General features: G+C 41.2%; 2 protein-coding genes across 3 annotated transcripts in view; one reads left to right on the forward strand and one right to left on the reverse strand.

The window, feature by feature from the left end:
• The window catches only part of LOC140930192 (natural resistance-associated macrophage protein 2-like), a 28,351-nt gene extending 19,432 nt beyond the window's left edge, over positions 1–8,919 (forward strand). For both annotated transcript variants that reach the window (XM_073379856.1, XM_073379855.1), the window contains exons 14-24: positions 81–110; positions 599–670; positions 1,367–1,408; positions 2,298–2,387; positions 3,424–3,453; positions 3,800–3,949; positions 4,626–4,699; positions 5,025–5,100; positions 5,321–5,401; positions 6,878–6,919; positions 7,309–8,919. In XM_073379856.1, coding sequence (XP_073235957.1) covers positions 81–110; positions 599–670; positions 1,367–1,408; positions 2,298–2,387; positions 3,424–3,453; positions 3,800–3,949; positions 4,626–4,699; positions 5,025–5,100; positions 5,321–5,401; positions 6,878–6,919; positions 7,309–7,398 — 777 coding nt within the window. In that variant the 3' untranslated portion in view covers positions 7,399–8,919. The remainder of the gene's footprint in view (positions 1–80; positions 111–598; positions 671–1,366; positions 1,409–2,297; positions 2,388–3,423; positions 3,454–3,799; positions 3,950–4,625; positions 4,700–5,024; positions 5,101–5,320; positions 5,402–6,877; positions 6,920–7,308) is intronic.
• A 283-nt stretch (positions 8,920–9,202) lies between these two features.
• Positions 9,203–14,296, reverse strand: LOC140930062 (uncharacterized). Its single transcript, XM_073379718.1, has one exon. The coding sequence runs from the start codon at positions 14,294–14,296 to the stop codon at positions 9,203–9,205; it is 5,094 nt and encodes a 1,697-aa protein (XP_073235819.1).
• Between the last annotated feature and the right edge of the window lie 1,775 nt (positions 14,297–16,071).

Below are 16,071 nucleotides of genomic sequence, written 5' to 3' on the forward strand. Positions count from 1 at the left end.
TTCTCCTACTTAAAATGCTGAACGTTTTTGTATCAACGATGTCCTCTATGCTCGGTAACATTTTTTTTCTGCTCCTTTAGGCTTTTTATGGGAAAACTTATCATCAGGTGGTAAGTTTTAAAACACTGTAGGTATAATTGTTTTGTTTTGTGTGCATGTTTAGAAACACAAGGGATTTCAGCTAGCAGGCATATGTTTTGTTTATGTATCAGAAAATTTAGAAGAAACAGAAGATTTAGACTGATCCGTGAAACTTGCTTGAAATTAACCTACATTCACATTAACTTTGTGATGGTGTGGTAGCAGATTTTGGTAAATGTGCTTAAGTCTGTCTTAAACAAGGAAGTCAAAACAAAAAACAAACAATACACGTTGTAACAAACATCTGCAGCAAAGGAAAACTGTATGGAATAAGTAACTGCATAGGATGTGGAATTTTACCAAATTCCAACAATGTATTGGCTTTTTGGGGATCTTGTGCAGTCACTTTTTGTTTAAAGCCTTTGTCTGTGATTGTTGGTGATGTTTGCCATGTTATATTTTGTTTATGAGAATTTTTTATAATAATTTGAACACGCTTATTTTCTATATTTTTTAGTACAGTAACTGCCTAAGACACAATATTAGCCAAGATTCAATTTTCAATGTTGATGACATCAAAGATCCTTCTGTAAGTAGTTATTTTTGGCTATGCTCCCAGTTAAGGATTTGACGAGGAATTCTCGCCTCTCAGCTCTTACAATAAAATACTAGTAGTAACCAAGGGTTAGGGAGTACAGGCGAGATAGATCAAAGGTCAAAACACTTTTGTTCTAAAACGGTGCTTTGCATAAGTTTGTGCCAGTGCTACATGGCTTTCACTCTTGATTCACTCAGTATTTCTCCTTTGCCGTGACTGAAATGCCTCATTTCTCATAACCTGGCCCTGGTTGTTGTCATCCATGGCATTGTATTTTTGTCTACCCTTATGCTTTGTGTTTTTGACAGCTATTTTTACATGACTGCTTAGACTTCCCATAACATGTGAAATCTTCGCCATTTTTTCCAGACCTGCCTTGCCAAAATTAGCTAAGCCACTGTGCCTTGTGTCTCTCTTTCCGTAGCAAACGTCATGCAGATTTTGTCAATGCTAACTCATTATAAATTATAAGCCAAGGGATTTATCTCAATTGAAAATGGAGAAATATTTTGATTGAAATAGAAATCACTATTAATTTTATTTTTTCCTACATGAGTCTTTGAACTGGTGAGTGCATACAACCTTGATTCATTTTATCATGGCATCTATCGTCACATGAACGATGTAAATGATAACTGTTAACAGTCTCCCGAACTAGTATAAAATGTTATTCTATACTATTTTCAGATTTTCTGGAATTCAACCATACAAGGAGATCTGTACAAAGGGGTAAGGAGTCATATACAGGCTAATTGACCTTTTTACCGATACGACGGCTAAATTGAATTAATTCGATGTAAGGAGTATTATAGGTTGCCCAGGGGGCATGAGCACATTTCATTTGTATTCTCGAGCACTTTTCGGGACATTTTTTCTTAAAGTTTTCTTAGAATAAAATTCTAATGCAAAAAAAGATCCTTGTGCCGTGTTTGGATGTAATAATGATCGCCTTTTTCCCGAGAAACATACAGTGAAAGACCATACTTCTAATACTAAACTAGAAAAAGGCGATCATTATTACAATCCAAACACAGCACAAGGATCTTTTTTCCCATTACAATCTTATTCTAAGAAAACTTTAAGAAAAAATGTCCCGAAAAGTGCTCAAAAATATAAACAAAATGTGCTCATGCCCCCTGGGCATCCTATAATACTCCTTAAATCGAATTAATTCAATATGGCTGCCATATCGGTAAAACGGTCTATTGATTAATTTGCTATTTGCTACTGTATTGCTGGTTTGCATGTGACGTCACGGCAGCCATGTTGATGGTCAAGAACCTCTGGGAACTAAACACCATTTTCATGTAAATTCTTCAAGAAAAAAAATTCTATTATATTGACCACCAGCATGGCTGCCTTGTCACGTGGTTGCAAACCAAGAATACCTTCAGTTGAATTATGCATCAGTCACATCAATGAACCACAGGATATCCACCCCTCTCCTAAACACTTATTGAGCCTCTGGTGAAAGACTAGGCAGAATCATTCATTTGCCCTATTCTTCCCTGTCAATCACAGTTCAGCATTATGTTGGACAACTTTATCTTTTGTTAATGAGTTTCGGATTTCAGACACCAGCATACAGTTTACTTCACAGGGTCTGTTTTATTTTTAGGGCGTGTTTCTTGGTTGCATGTTTGGTGCCCCAGCTCTTTATATTTGGGGAATAGGAATCTTAGCCGCTGGTCAAAGCTCTACTATGACGGTGAGAATCCCTCAGCCCCTCCAGATCTAGATTACCAGTATGACTAAAACCTCTGGTCTATTTCAGGGCTCAAAAAATAACATGAATTCAAGCTTGTCCTGTGGGCAAGCAGCTCTCACTTTTGCTTGCCCAGGGCCACTTCTTGCTCATTTCTGTTATTAATTTTGTTGGAGAGTGATTTATTATTATGACTTTTAAATTATGCTTGTATACTGTAATCTTTTCTTGGAAGTTTTTGTAATAAATTTTTATTTCCTTTTATGGATCCTTGCCCATTGGGCAAGTGAGCTTTAAAATGTAACTTGCCGAGCAAAAACATATACTACGTAGTCCAGGACTACCAGTCAGGACTTTTTTTAAGCTCTGGTATTAACTAGTTAGACTACAAGCAGTCTCGCTTTTTTCTTAGTCTGACACAAAAATGACTACGCGCATGACTGAAGGAGCGAGGCAGGAGAGGCACGACTGCCGCCCTCGTTTCTCGCTTCTCGCTCCCTTGCTCGTGTTCTCCCCTTGCTAAATCTGAAGAAAAGGAGAGACTGCTTGCAGTCTGTCAACTAGTGGCCTCTGACCAGGGTGGTGGGGGCTAGAATTGCGATTGTGTGAGTAGATGGCAATCAATGTAGCCCCATAATTTCCATGTTGATGTCCTTAATCTGTCCAGAATCTGGTCAGGATTTCTGATAAGTTGACATAGTAATAATTATTGCACTCCTTCAGTTAATGTTTATGAATGCTGGACTGAAAACAAAAGTTCACCAAGATCAAATGTACAAGCACTGAATCTACCAAAAAAAACACTCACTTCATGGGGAGATATTATTTTGGTTTAATTTTTTACATAAAATACCAGGGTCTGTGCTGGTCATGGGAAATCTGGAAAGTCATGAAAGTTAGGAAAAAATATTCACATTGATAAATACAAATTCTTTTAATGTCTTCATTTATTAACTACCTGTAGCCACATGCAGTTGGTCAAGAGCCTATTTTAATGGACCTCTGAGGAAATTGAAAGTTTGTTTGTCTTTCTTTCTAGGGAACTTACTCTGGACAGTTTGCTATGGAGGTAACGTTTTCATTCAAGTTATGATAATAAACTTTTGTTCCAATTTCACAATCATGGAGTGACTAGAGTGCTGGACTTGTAATTTGGACGCCCCAACTTAAAATTCCCTCTTAACCACTAGCTTGATTAATGCTCACACTGGAAAAACCAGTAGACGAGCTCACTAGCACGAAAGTTGGGGCTTGGGCGGCTTCAAGGGAACTACATAATTATGCAAAGAAAAAGGGGCTCTCGCCGACTTTGTTTGTTAGGCGGTTAGAAAGTAAAGGCCCCATAATGTATTCAAATCCAAGACCTGTCGTAGTTGTCTCTCCATGTTGAACACTCTTCTGTCTTAATTATGCAGGGCTTCTTGAAGATTTCTTGGGCTCGTTGGAAGCGAGTGTTGTTTACCAGATCAATCGCCATTGGTCCCACTCTTCTTGTAGCATTTTTTGAAGGTGTTGAGGACTTGACTGGAATGAATGATTTCCTTAACGTTTTGCAGAGTTTGCAGGTGTGTTCTGATGAAGAAACATTAATTTTAAACTTTGTATCCAACACGTCTTCTGTTCAGATGTAGTTGTAACGGTGTGGTCACGTTTTAGAACAACCACTACAAAAAGTTGAACGCGCGGCGCGCAGTTATTACCCGGTTGCGTGGTATTTACTTTTGTTAATCAAGACATGTTGAATAAATAGCCCAGAATTCTTTAAAGCTATTCTTGCATGGGTCAAGCTTAGAGCATCGCACCGGTAATCGCGAGGTCTCAGGTTCAAACCCCGTTGAAGGCCTGAATTTTTTTTCCAGGCTTCTTTACGCAATTGCATAAATTGCGTTCACTGCGACGATCATTTCTTCATTTTCATTTCATTTCCGCAGTTCATATATGATTTGTTTCATATATCAATAACAATATCACATGTGTTGTTACAATAATTTTGCCTTCCCCATCCCAGCCCTGCTCCAAAAACGTCCTGGTAGCAGACGCTATGTATGGCAGGCACAAGATGAGAATTTCCACGTACAAGTGGACTTCAATAGAATAAAACACTAGAAGCAATGTAGAATGTGTTATCAATGTACAAGACTCTATGATGTGGTTTATAGATCATTGAGATGGCACTGAGGCGCCCAACATTGTCTAATTTTGTTGGATTCTAAGTAACTTGCTTCCTTCTATCTTTTGCAGCTGCCGTTTGCTTTAATTCCAGTGTTACAGTTTACTGGTGATCCAGTATTGATGAAATCCTTTACAAATGGAAGGTGAATACATAGATTTCACAATTGAAATACTTTTTTTCTTTCTCAGTGTTTTGTTTGATTACCAAAAACTATATTTAGCGCAGTGTAGTCCATTTTCAAATGCTTGGAAAAGAAATTCTATGTGCAAGTAAAATTTCCACAAACAGTGAGCTGTCGACGATACTTAATAGGACAAAACAATCGAATTTTGTTTAAAAATATTCCTAGATATATAACTAGAGCTTGTAAAAGTCATCCTTGAGACAAATTTTGCAATGATAATGAGTCGCACTCTTTCTGTTGAAAAATTAAAAGATTTTCTGAAGGCTTGCGTTTTTGTTTACAGGGTGATGCAAACTGTGGCTTGGATGTTGTCAATATTAGTTATAGGAATTAACTTGTTCTTCGTCATTGAGTATGTGGTAAGTATTAAATTATGTATTGTACTGGAGCTCCGCTCTTAGGCATAGCTTGGCATGGCTAGTTATTTGTCAGATTATTGAAGACAATGACAAATTGTCGACTAGCAGTTATTCTATTTGTTTACAGTATTATTGTATCGGTTTTGTAGTATAATCACTGAGGAAATAGTGTAAAATGCAAAATCTCTTATGTTTTGTTCTTTCTTTATTTTGTCTATAGCAACAAATACCGGCAAATGTTGGCTACTACATTCTAGTCTCAGTGATTCTGTTGTTTTATATCACTTTCCTTTTGATACTGGTACGTATAAAATACATCGGGTGAATGATAAAGGTTGGTCACAGGACAATATCTAACTAAAATTTTCCCTTGTCCGAATAAATTCTCCCTGCGTCCGGACGTGACGATCGGGCAATTCAAATACTTATAATTCTGTAGCTTAAGATTAGTACAGTAATTTAAAAAAAAGGTCAACATAATGAATGTCCGAAAACTTTTCTGGTTTGTCCGAATACAACAAGACCAGGTCGGACATCTTCTTTCTCGAAAAAAACTCTATTCGCAGGCTTTTATAAATGACTGTCACTAAGTGATTGAGTGGCTCTACGAACAGACGAACGTTCTGTGACAGATCAGCTGACTCTCTGAATGTTTATAACTCTTTTACTGACTGATCGAGCAAATGGCTTAATGCATGACTGATTGGTTAATTCATCGACTTGGTGAATGATAAACTAACTCTGACTGACTGGGTTACTGACTGTAGCTGAAGAATAGGACAATTGTGTGTTTTCAGATGACGTCATGGCCCCCATATTTGTGTCCCAAAACAATGAAACGGCGGCCATGTCTGTGTCCCAAAACAATCCTGTGGGAGTTGAACTCTTTTCTTATGTAAACGCTCTCTTTTGTTCCAATAAATTTTGCATAGATGCTGGCCACGTGAGTGAAAACACAGAATTGCACGATGACGATATTTGACGACAACTACCAGAATTCATTTCGGTTTTGCTTTGTTATTTAAATTTGTCAATCCCGCTGAGGATCAAAGAACAATAGCCTTAATTTGCTCAAGAAAACAGCAAACTCAAGGATTCTGGTAGTTGTAGTAAAATGACGTCATCGTGCAATTGTCGTATTCTCGCCCCTTCCACAACCGTTCCGCGTTCCTTAAGTAGATTTGATACTCATTCCAGGCTAGACTTGTACACCTTAAAACTATTCGACAGCTTGCATGTGAAGCTCGCGCGCGAAAGCCAGCGCAGAGCTCGAGAACGAGCGCAAACAATAAATCCTTCGCGGATTTTATCTCTATACGCGCGCTTGCGATCTCTAAAGAGAAAATAGCACAGTTAGCAGAGGAGTTATTGTGTCCTTGATTGCAGTTAAATTTTTTAGCTTATAGCGCGATTCGCCTTTGTTAAGTGTAGAACAGGATCGCATGTCGGTTTGATTGGCCTAGTTCATATTCGATTCTACAGTAAATAAAGGCGAATCGCGCTATTAGCGGAAGAATTTAACAGTAATCAAGGGTACAAATAACTCATCTTCTCCCTGTTTCTCCCTTTGATTCATAGTGAAGCACATGACGCTAATGTCATATGCTTCTCTAATGAGAACAAGGTTGTCTATAGTGGTCGCCACAGGTTGCTAATATTGGCCCACTATTGATCTGATCTGGTCAACTTCACCCCTAAATGAGTGCCACTCGAGTCTGAATTGACCTTTGTTTTGGTGAGGTATTCTAATAACTTTTTTTATTTCGTTGTGTTTTAGATTTACCTAGCTCTAGGATTTACGTTCTTAGATTATTTCAAGGTATGTGAAGCCCTGCCAATTTTGCTAAACGGGCCGTGAAGAACATTCCTTATTCTAAAGAAAATTATACTCAGTGGTGCCTTTAGTTTTCTTTTTGAGGACTTTGCTAACGTTGTTTTATTTTTGTTGTTGTTGTTGTTTTTTCGCTTAAAAAGCAAGCTACACTGAGTGAAACAAACTATTTAAGTAATATAAATATTCTTGTGGCACACAGCTTAAACGTTTAACCTCCGGAGCAGAGGTACCGGGTCGATACCCGGTATCGGCCATATCTTCTTCGCGTCTTATTTTTTCTTTTCTATGGTTACTGGAGTATTCATAGCCAGTAAGCACATGTCCTTTCAGGGGACTCTTTTTTCAAGTGTTCTTCTCTTGGTCTTTATCGACAGTGTTTACAGAGACCTAAGGAATACCTCATCCACGAAAATGTTGCTGATGTTAACCCGGCAGAGGTGAACTCAGCTATGAGTGCAGATTAGATGGTAGAACATTGGAAAAAGTGGCCAGTTACCAGACTCTTACCCAGTCCCCTCTCTGTTTTCGCGCTGTGATTAATGGGAAGGATTTAATGAGTTCGTGGTGCATCAAGGGAAGGAAGGAAGAAAAACTCACTTTTTCTCCATCCTTCCCAACGCCTTTGCGCGCATAAATTTTCCTTTTCATACTTCTTTGTGACAATAAATGAGTGAATACTTGGTATGACTCTGGCCAGTTACCAGCACGTTTGTGGTATTGCGCCATTTAAAGAGGTTACCGAACCCATAGGCAATGGACTTTTCCACATAATTTAGAAAGAAGGCTGCCTCACGCTTTCGGATATGTAGTAGGTAATAAAGAAATAATGTATCGGGGCTAGGGCACTGAATTTTAAATCGTGTTTCTCTCATTTCGTTAACTACTTTTTCCAATGCCCTTTTTCGATTAACCTCGTTCCCAGGTAGGGTTGCCAATGTCAGGAAAAGTCAGGGAAAAACGAAAAATTTTTGAAGGTCAGGGAAAAGTCAAGGAAAATCTTTGATGATTATTTTAATTGTTAAGAGGTCAGGGAAAAGTCATGGAATTTTTTAGTTTCTGGTAAGCGGCAACCCTGGCAGGGTTCTCTCCTACTCGGGCTTGTTTTTCCATGTACTCGTCCGGATCTTCTCAATCGTTCAAATCGTCTCAGATGTGTTCAGACGATCGCGAGAATGATGCTAAGCAATCCAGACAATCGCAATCGTTTGGATCTGTAAAAGTGAAATCTCTTAATACGCTTATTTCCACATAGTCGTGCGAAATCGTTTGTCAGACTTATACCTTAAATTGGCAAAGCCAAAGTCTTCTATTCACCCAATCACGGTCGCGTATTACAAACAGATCAGTCTAACGCTATACACTGGAGGTTCCATTTCAGAGAAATGACCTTAAATTGTGTAGCCCAGCCCTTTTAAATGAACTTTTTAAGAAAATTTAAAGCCGTTATAGTGCTATTGCTGTTAGAGTGAAAGATGGTCGGCGGCGCGATTTATTTTTAAGAAGATTAGAAGTTACCGTAAATCTGTTGACTAAAGAAATGTTGTGGAATAAGTTAAAATAACCTTCTAAATAAGTTTTATTGTTCGAGTAAGATTTCTTTTGTGGAGCCAAGGAGCTTTCAAGAATCTTTATTTTCATTGGTATTAGCAAACACACCTGTTGAAAGGGTTTTTAAAACAACACAGATGTTGACCTCATCATGTGTACGGTAAACAGCAGAGGTGGTCTAATCTGTCGGAAAGAGACAGATAAGTAAAATCATGCAGTAATTCTCACGCGCATGTATTTCAACCTGAAAACAGTTCTCTCAAAAATGAAATCGGGCAACGGAAAAAGGCAAGTTTGATGGTTAATCGGGGAAAATGGTCACGTGGTCATCTCTGCTGTTTACCGTATAAGGTACGAATATATCGCTGACGTCATCAATGAAACGATTATTAGTGAAAACAAAAGGGTCTTTTATTTTATTTTTGTTACATTTAAATTGTTATTTCTATTCCAAGACTGTAAGCTCTTAACAAAACAAAACTAAACTATCTCGACAAATCTCGACAAGTCTCGAGTCAAGTTCCATCCAAGAGTCCGAGTTCAACCACAACGTCACATGACCGAAACACGTGATAATTGTCCGGACGTACATAATGTAACGCAACTCGAAATGTCACTAACATTTCTTCCCCTCCCGAATTACAGGGAAGCTGAAATTCGAATACATTTTAACTGAAATACATCTTTAGCTCTAGATCATAGTTCTCCGAAGTGTTCTTGTTACACATTAATCTGATTACAGTTCGGTGCCCGAATCTCCAGCAGGGAGATTCTAGTTATTGGTCGCTTAAGGGTCTTGCCATTAACCCGTACGTCCACCACTCGCACAAGCCCATCAGGGCCAGGGTACGTTTGCTCGATACGCCCAACATTCCACTGTCTCCTCACTGTTCCGGGATCGATAACAACGACAACATCTCCAACCCGCAAATTGTCGTTACGAAAGTACCACTTCTGTCTTGATCCAATCTGCGGTAAGTATTCTTTCATCCATCGGTTCCAGACATGTCTTGTGAGCTCTTGTAGTCTTCTCCAGCGCTTTCTGGGATTAAATGGCTCGGTGTCGACGCTCTCTGGTACAAAATCACCACCTATCTGCCCGATCAGAAAGTGATTTGGAGTCAAGACGCGGTCGTCGTTAGGGTCGTCACTCACAGCTGTTAAAGGTCTCGAATTCAGCAGACTTTCTACGCCAATGAAGATTGTCTCCAACTCCTCATCATTAACTTCTGCATCACCGAGGACAGCAAAAATAGCTCGTTTTGCTGCCTTGATCATAGATTCAAAGACTCCACCAAAATGTGGCGCCGCAGGTGGATTCCATTTCCAAGTCACTCCTTTATTGGAGGTCATCCGTTGTAGTTTGTCTTGGTCTATAGCAGAGACTAGGTCTCGCAGTTCCCTCGATGCGCTTACAAAGTTCGTTCCATTGTCACTTAACATTTGCTGCGGCCATCCCCTCCGCGCAGTCATTCTGACAAAAGCGTTAAGAAATGCATCAGTGTCCAAAGACGACGCCATCTCTAAGTGGCAACAATGGGTCTTCAAACAGAGAAACAAACACAAATAGCGCTTAGCTCGCACTCTTTCAAGGCCTTGCTTAGTTAAGAAAGGTCCTCCAAAGTCTACTGCACAGCTCTCGAAAGGTCTGGAGGATTGCTGCAGTCTACTCTTCGGTAACGGCGCCATTTGCTGGTGAGCTGGCTTTGATCGAAATCGTCTCGCACACTCAAAACATTCTCTCATGACTCGTTTCACTTGTTCACGAACATGGACCACTAAGTATTTCTCCCGTACATGATTAATCGTATAGTTAAGCCCCATTTGATGACCCTCTGATTCATGGTAGTACTTAACGATCAGTCCTGTGACATGATTCCTCTTAGGCAGTATGATTGGACACTTAACATCATATGGGAGATCGTCCGCATGCCGTAGTCTGGTGTTGGACCTCAAAATGCCATTAACTAATACTGGATTAAATCGTGCCAATGTACTTCCTCTTAGGATTTCCTTGTTCCTTCTCAATGGCTCTATCTCCGCTGAGTACACCTTAGACTGAACCTGCCGAATGATAAATTCCTCAGCGTTTTGAAGCTCCAATGGCTTCAGTTCACCCTTCTCTTTTTGCTCCTCTGGTTTCCTACAATTGTCTGTAAATCGGCGCACCCACGCTGTCACGCGAACTAAAGACAACCCAATTTCCAGTTCTCCTTTTGTTTTGACTCGATACCATTTCGAGTATCTTGAGGGGTCCAATCGCCACACCTCTTTGACACTAGCCGTTTCTTCACCTTCTCCAATTATTTGGTAACTGGTAGCATCCTTTGTGCCTGATTCTTTTGTTCCTTTAAGTTCAAGGTTCTCTGTTGACGTTGGCTTGTCAAACATGCACTCTGGCCAGTCTTGTCTTGATTTTTTCAGAAATTCGGACCCATTCCACCATAAATCTGCGCTTGCTAACTCTTCCACTGTCAGGCCTCTTGTTCCAAGGTCGGCGGGGTTTACACCCGTAGGAACATAGTGCCACTGATTAGGAGCAGAGAACTCATGAATTTCTCCAACACGATGGGCTATGAACGGCTTATACTCTCTACTTTGACCTTGGATCCAGTACCCCACATTCATACTGTCCACCCAGTATGTCACTCCATTTGTAGGTATCTTGAGTGCAGAGCAAACTTGTCTTGTTAATCGTAATCCGACTAGAGCACCCAAAAGCTCTAATCTGGGGATGCTCACTGCTTTCAATGGTGCAAGCCTAGACTTTGACATGATCATTCGAGCAGTAATGTTGCCACCCTCATACACATGACGCGCGTAAACTACAGCTGTGTATGCGTTCTCTGAGGCGTCACTGAATGTATGAATACTCAGTTCTTCCACCTTAGGACTTGGGTCTTTCAAACACCTTGGGATTTTTACAAGTTCAAGGTCTTTCAATTCTCGAAACCACTTTGTCCATTCTCGCTGATGATGTGTTGGCAACAGTTCATCCCAATCCCGTGCCTCCAGCCAAGCCTTTTGTATCAGCAACTTGGACCTGATTACATAAGGTGATAAGAAGCCTAATGGGTCGTAAACTGATGCTGTTCGCCTCAAAACATTCCTCTTGGTGAATTCAAATCCATCCAACTGTAATGAGTGTCTAAAGGAAAATTTGTCGTCTGTGGCGGCCCACAGGACACCCAGGGTCTTGGTTGTTGGCAATTCTCTCTTCTCCAAGTCTATCTCGGAAGCAAGATCTTCTTCCACAATGTCAGCAATTACATCCGGTTCATTAGAGATCCATTTGCGGATGTGAAAACCAGCCAAGTCTCCTAATTCGGTTAGCTGCTTTCTTGTATCCTTCGCATCATCCACCGTAGGTGCGGATGGCATCAGATCATCCATGTAACAGTGTTCTAGAACTGCATTAGCTCCCAATGGGTAAGTCTCCTTATGAAGTCTGGCATGATGTTGCCAAGCAAACTGGACACAAAAAGGGCAATAACACCCTCCAAAAATAAACCTCTTAAACTCATAAACCTTTGGTGTATCCCCACTGTCCAAGTTCCTGTATAAGAATCTGTGCAGAGCCCTGTCCTCAGGTCTAAGAAGTATCTGGTGATACATTTGGCTCACATCACCAGCCAATGCAACTGGCTCTTTTCTAAACTTAACTAAAACGTCCACAATGTCACTTTGCAACTTAGGACCTGGTAGTGATTCACTGTTCAAACTCTTTCCATTTTGCTGAGCTGAGCCATCGAAAACAACCCGAACTTTGGTTGTGGCCTTCTCTGGCCTTACCACAGGGAAATGTGGAAGGAACCATTCTGATGGTGGTTTTGGCTCATCCTCTGGGACTTCTCGGATATATCCTTTACTTAAGTAGTCATCAACCACTGATTGGTAAGCCTGTGCCAGCTTCTCATCTTGCATTAACTTCTTCTCAACTGTGTGAAGGCGTTTCTCTGCCATCTGTCGGTTAGGCGGTAATTCTGGTCTTTCATGTTTCCAAGGCACCGCAACTTCATATCTTTCACCATCAAACCTGATTGATTCGTTCACTTTAGCAAAGGCTAGTTTCTCTTCAGGGGAAAGTGGTTGCTCCACCTGCGGTGTGATCCCAATAGCCTCAAGGCTCCAAAACTGTTTCAGCAGATAATTCAGATCTCCATCACTACACTCTGACTGCCTTATGCGGTAGGTGTTCAGGTAACCAATGTTACTTGTTCCAAGTCCCTCAGATGTACCAATGGTACCAATTGCTGTCCACCCTAATGGACACAGTCTGGCACTAGGTTCATTGTCGCCTCCACAAACCTCTTTCATAGGAAACAGCAGGTTGTAATAATCTGAACCAATAAGAACGTCAATTTTATTCCTTTTTCCAAGCTTAGGAAAAGGAATGTCTCTCAAATGTTTCCACTGGTCTTTGATTTGCAACCAGTTGGTGGGTTTCATCCCACCACAGATGTTATTAGATGTTTTCGCCACAATCACTGTGTCCACCCGACCATCTAGACTCTCCAAGCCAATCTCCATGGTTGCTGACATTAAATTGACCTTCTGTCCATTTGCAACATTGATAATTACTTTTTCCTTCCTACCATACAACCCCAGTTCCTTTACCACATCCTCATTAACATACGAAGTATCACTGCCTTCGTCCAAGAAACAATTAACTTGCAAGCGTCTCTCCTCATGTTTCAGAATGACAGGAACAGTACGCAAGGCAATACTCCTCTGTGCGTGTTCTTGCACTGTTTCATACGTACTGGACTTGTTTTCCTCTGTCACGGGTGTGTCAGCCTTCCCCTCCATGGACCCAGAAGCTACTTTCTCCTCGTGAAGTAACTGATGGTGTCTGTCCTTGCATCCGTCAATTCCACACTCTCTGTTCCAAGTACATGAGTCACCAAGGTGCCCTTTCCCCAAGCAACGGTAACACAGTCCAAGCTTCTTCGCCGTCTCCCACTTCTTTCTATGTTCCATTCCCTTGAACATATCACATTTCCAAATTGGGTGTTTTTGGTTGCACACTTTACAGGGACGATCACGTTTCTCTTCTGTGGTCCCAAAATAAGACTTAGTTGAGCTCTTTCCTCGTACACTTCCAACACTGGACAAACCATGCTTAATTTCTGATGCTTGTACCTGGTACTCAGCTTCCTCAGCAACCCAGCGACGCAGCTCTTCAAGAGACTCCAAGCTTCCCTTTTCTTTAATCCATCGATAGTACTGGCTAAGTAGAGCTTGAGGAAGTTTTTCCAGCACAATTGCGTACAATGTTCCTCCTTCCAGGTCAGCAAACTTCTTATTTTCCTTTAAAGAAACCACAGTCCTCTCCACTATGTCGGCAAATCTTTCTAGCTCTCTCGGATTATCAGCGTTTATTGGCCTCATCTTACGTAGCTCATCGATATGGGCTTGAACCTGTCGCCTGTTTCCCCCATACTTTCGATTCAACCTTGCCTTAGCTGCTTCATAGGCATGATCCGAGTAACCAAGCCCTTTCACCGTTTCGGCCGCCTCTCCTACTAAACAACTTTCGAGTCGCAACATTTTAAACTGAGCCGACAAATTTGTTTCATCCACACAACTGGAAAACGCTGCCCACCACGACTGATATTCTTTCTTGTCGCCCGAAAACTTTGGGATTCGAATCCGCTCAAGCTGCTTGTTTGCGTCGACCACGTGACCATCTTTGCCATGTGCGCTCTCAAATGTGCCGATCTGGCTTGTGTTATTTTCTTCGCTTTCCTTGCTGTTACTTCGCGATAAGAAAAGCCGAGCTTCCTTTGTCTCGTTATCCACACGATCTATCATTTTATCCGCTTCATCACCTGTTGAAGCCGCAGCGATGCATGCTTATTATCTCCGTACAAGGTTTGAAGCGAGTCCAACAGCTCCAACAATTCATCCCGTCGCTTGTCGATGTCCTGCAGTTTTGCCGTGACATTTTCCTTGTTTGGCGTTTTCGTCGATAATTCCGCAGCTAATTCGTTCAGATGCTTCGTAATACTTGTCTTGAGAGTTCTTTTTTCTTTCTTTAACTCTTCTATTTTTCCATCCATAATTCCTCCAGCTTCAATTCTCGATGGACTTCCCGCCAAATGTTTCCAAGTTCGAACGAGTCCCTTGCAAATTCCACAATACTGGTTCCGATTGTCCAATTATTACACCAATGCGAATATCCGGTTTCCGAAGGACCAAAATGTTATTTCTATTCCAAGACTGTAAGCTCTTAACAAAACAAAACTAAACTATCTCGACAAATCTCGACAAGTCTCGAGTCAAGTTCCATCCAAGAGTCCGAGTTCAACCACAACGTCACATGACCGAAACACGTGATAATTGTCAGGACGTACATAATGTAACGCAACTCGAAATGTCACTAACATAAATAGCAAACAGATTTTTTTTCCGTTAACTGATATCTTACCTCTATCGACTCTTTCTTTACCCTGGATACCAGTGTTGTGTTTTTTTCCCTCCTGTGCGACTGAGATGCTGGGTTGTGACAATGTAACATTGACCCAGGGGAGGTTTTGTGCCCAGCGGTGTTAGTGAAAACAACGGTTTGTAGGGTTGCTCAGTCTTGCGGGCTCACAAAACCTCCCTTAGGTCGATCTTATTTTGTATTTGCCGAGATGCTGCGGGGTCGGCTGCATTCTGGTCCCCAGTGCCCGTAGTTTCTTTTGGTGTCCGTGACAAATCAAGCCGAGTGGCTTCGGGGAAGAAAATGGGTCGGCCGTAGGAAGATGCGGCTTCGGCCAAAGCCCGAAGCTACGAGCGGCATCGCATGAAAAGTCTCTGGCACCCAGGGTACCCTTTCTTTGATGAACTTAGTCTATAATGTCTGTATACTTACCTTGTTTTGTAAAGTTATATGAATAATGCAGTACTTAGCACAGTAAGAGGTTATGAATAAAATAGAATTTTTTAATATTTTGAAGAAGCACCAGCTAATCTTTTAGCCTAAGTGGGTAAGTCCACTCTTTACTTAGTCGACCCTGAGCGAAAAGCAAGAGCAGTATGCCAGTAGGAAAATATTTGTCAAAATGCTAAAAATTTCTCACCATTTACATGTACAAAATACGACGAAAAACGCGTTGCAGATTATGAGTCAAGCTGCTTACGCAAGCGAGACTAACCAGGGGCCAAGGGCTTTGTCATGGGATGGTTTCGTTTGACTTACTGGGACTAAATGCGGTTTCCGGCCAAATCGCTGCAGGCGAAAACGTCCCTACTTTGGGTACCGAAGGATTTTCCTCGAATGCCGCGGAATGCTTCGGGGTCGGTCATAGGTCGACATGTCTTCAGCCGAAGGCAAATTTGGGAAAGGAAAACCTCGGGCTTTTCGAGAGGGTGACTACTTGATCTTAACCTCAAACCGCGCTTAAAAAGTCTCTGGCACCAAGGGTGGAGAGCTAATGGGTACTTAAATCATACCGAACCAAGTTCCAGACGCGTTTTAAATTCTCGCTACTGATACTTTCTGGTTAATCCGAAATACTTCTGGAACTGGCACGAAGATTCCTCGTTACTGTTGTAAACTTTGTCCGTACCGATCTAACCCTTAAATATCCTGTCCCAATAGT

The sequence above is a fragment of the Porites lutea genome, chromosome 3 (assembly GCF_958299795.1).
Source record: "Porites lutea chromosome 3, jaPorLute2.1, whole genome shotgun sequence".
Classification (NCBI taxonomy): Eukaryota; Metazoa; Cnidaria; class Anthozoa; order Scleractinia; family Poritidae; genus Porites; species Porites lutea.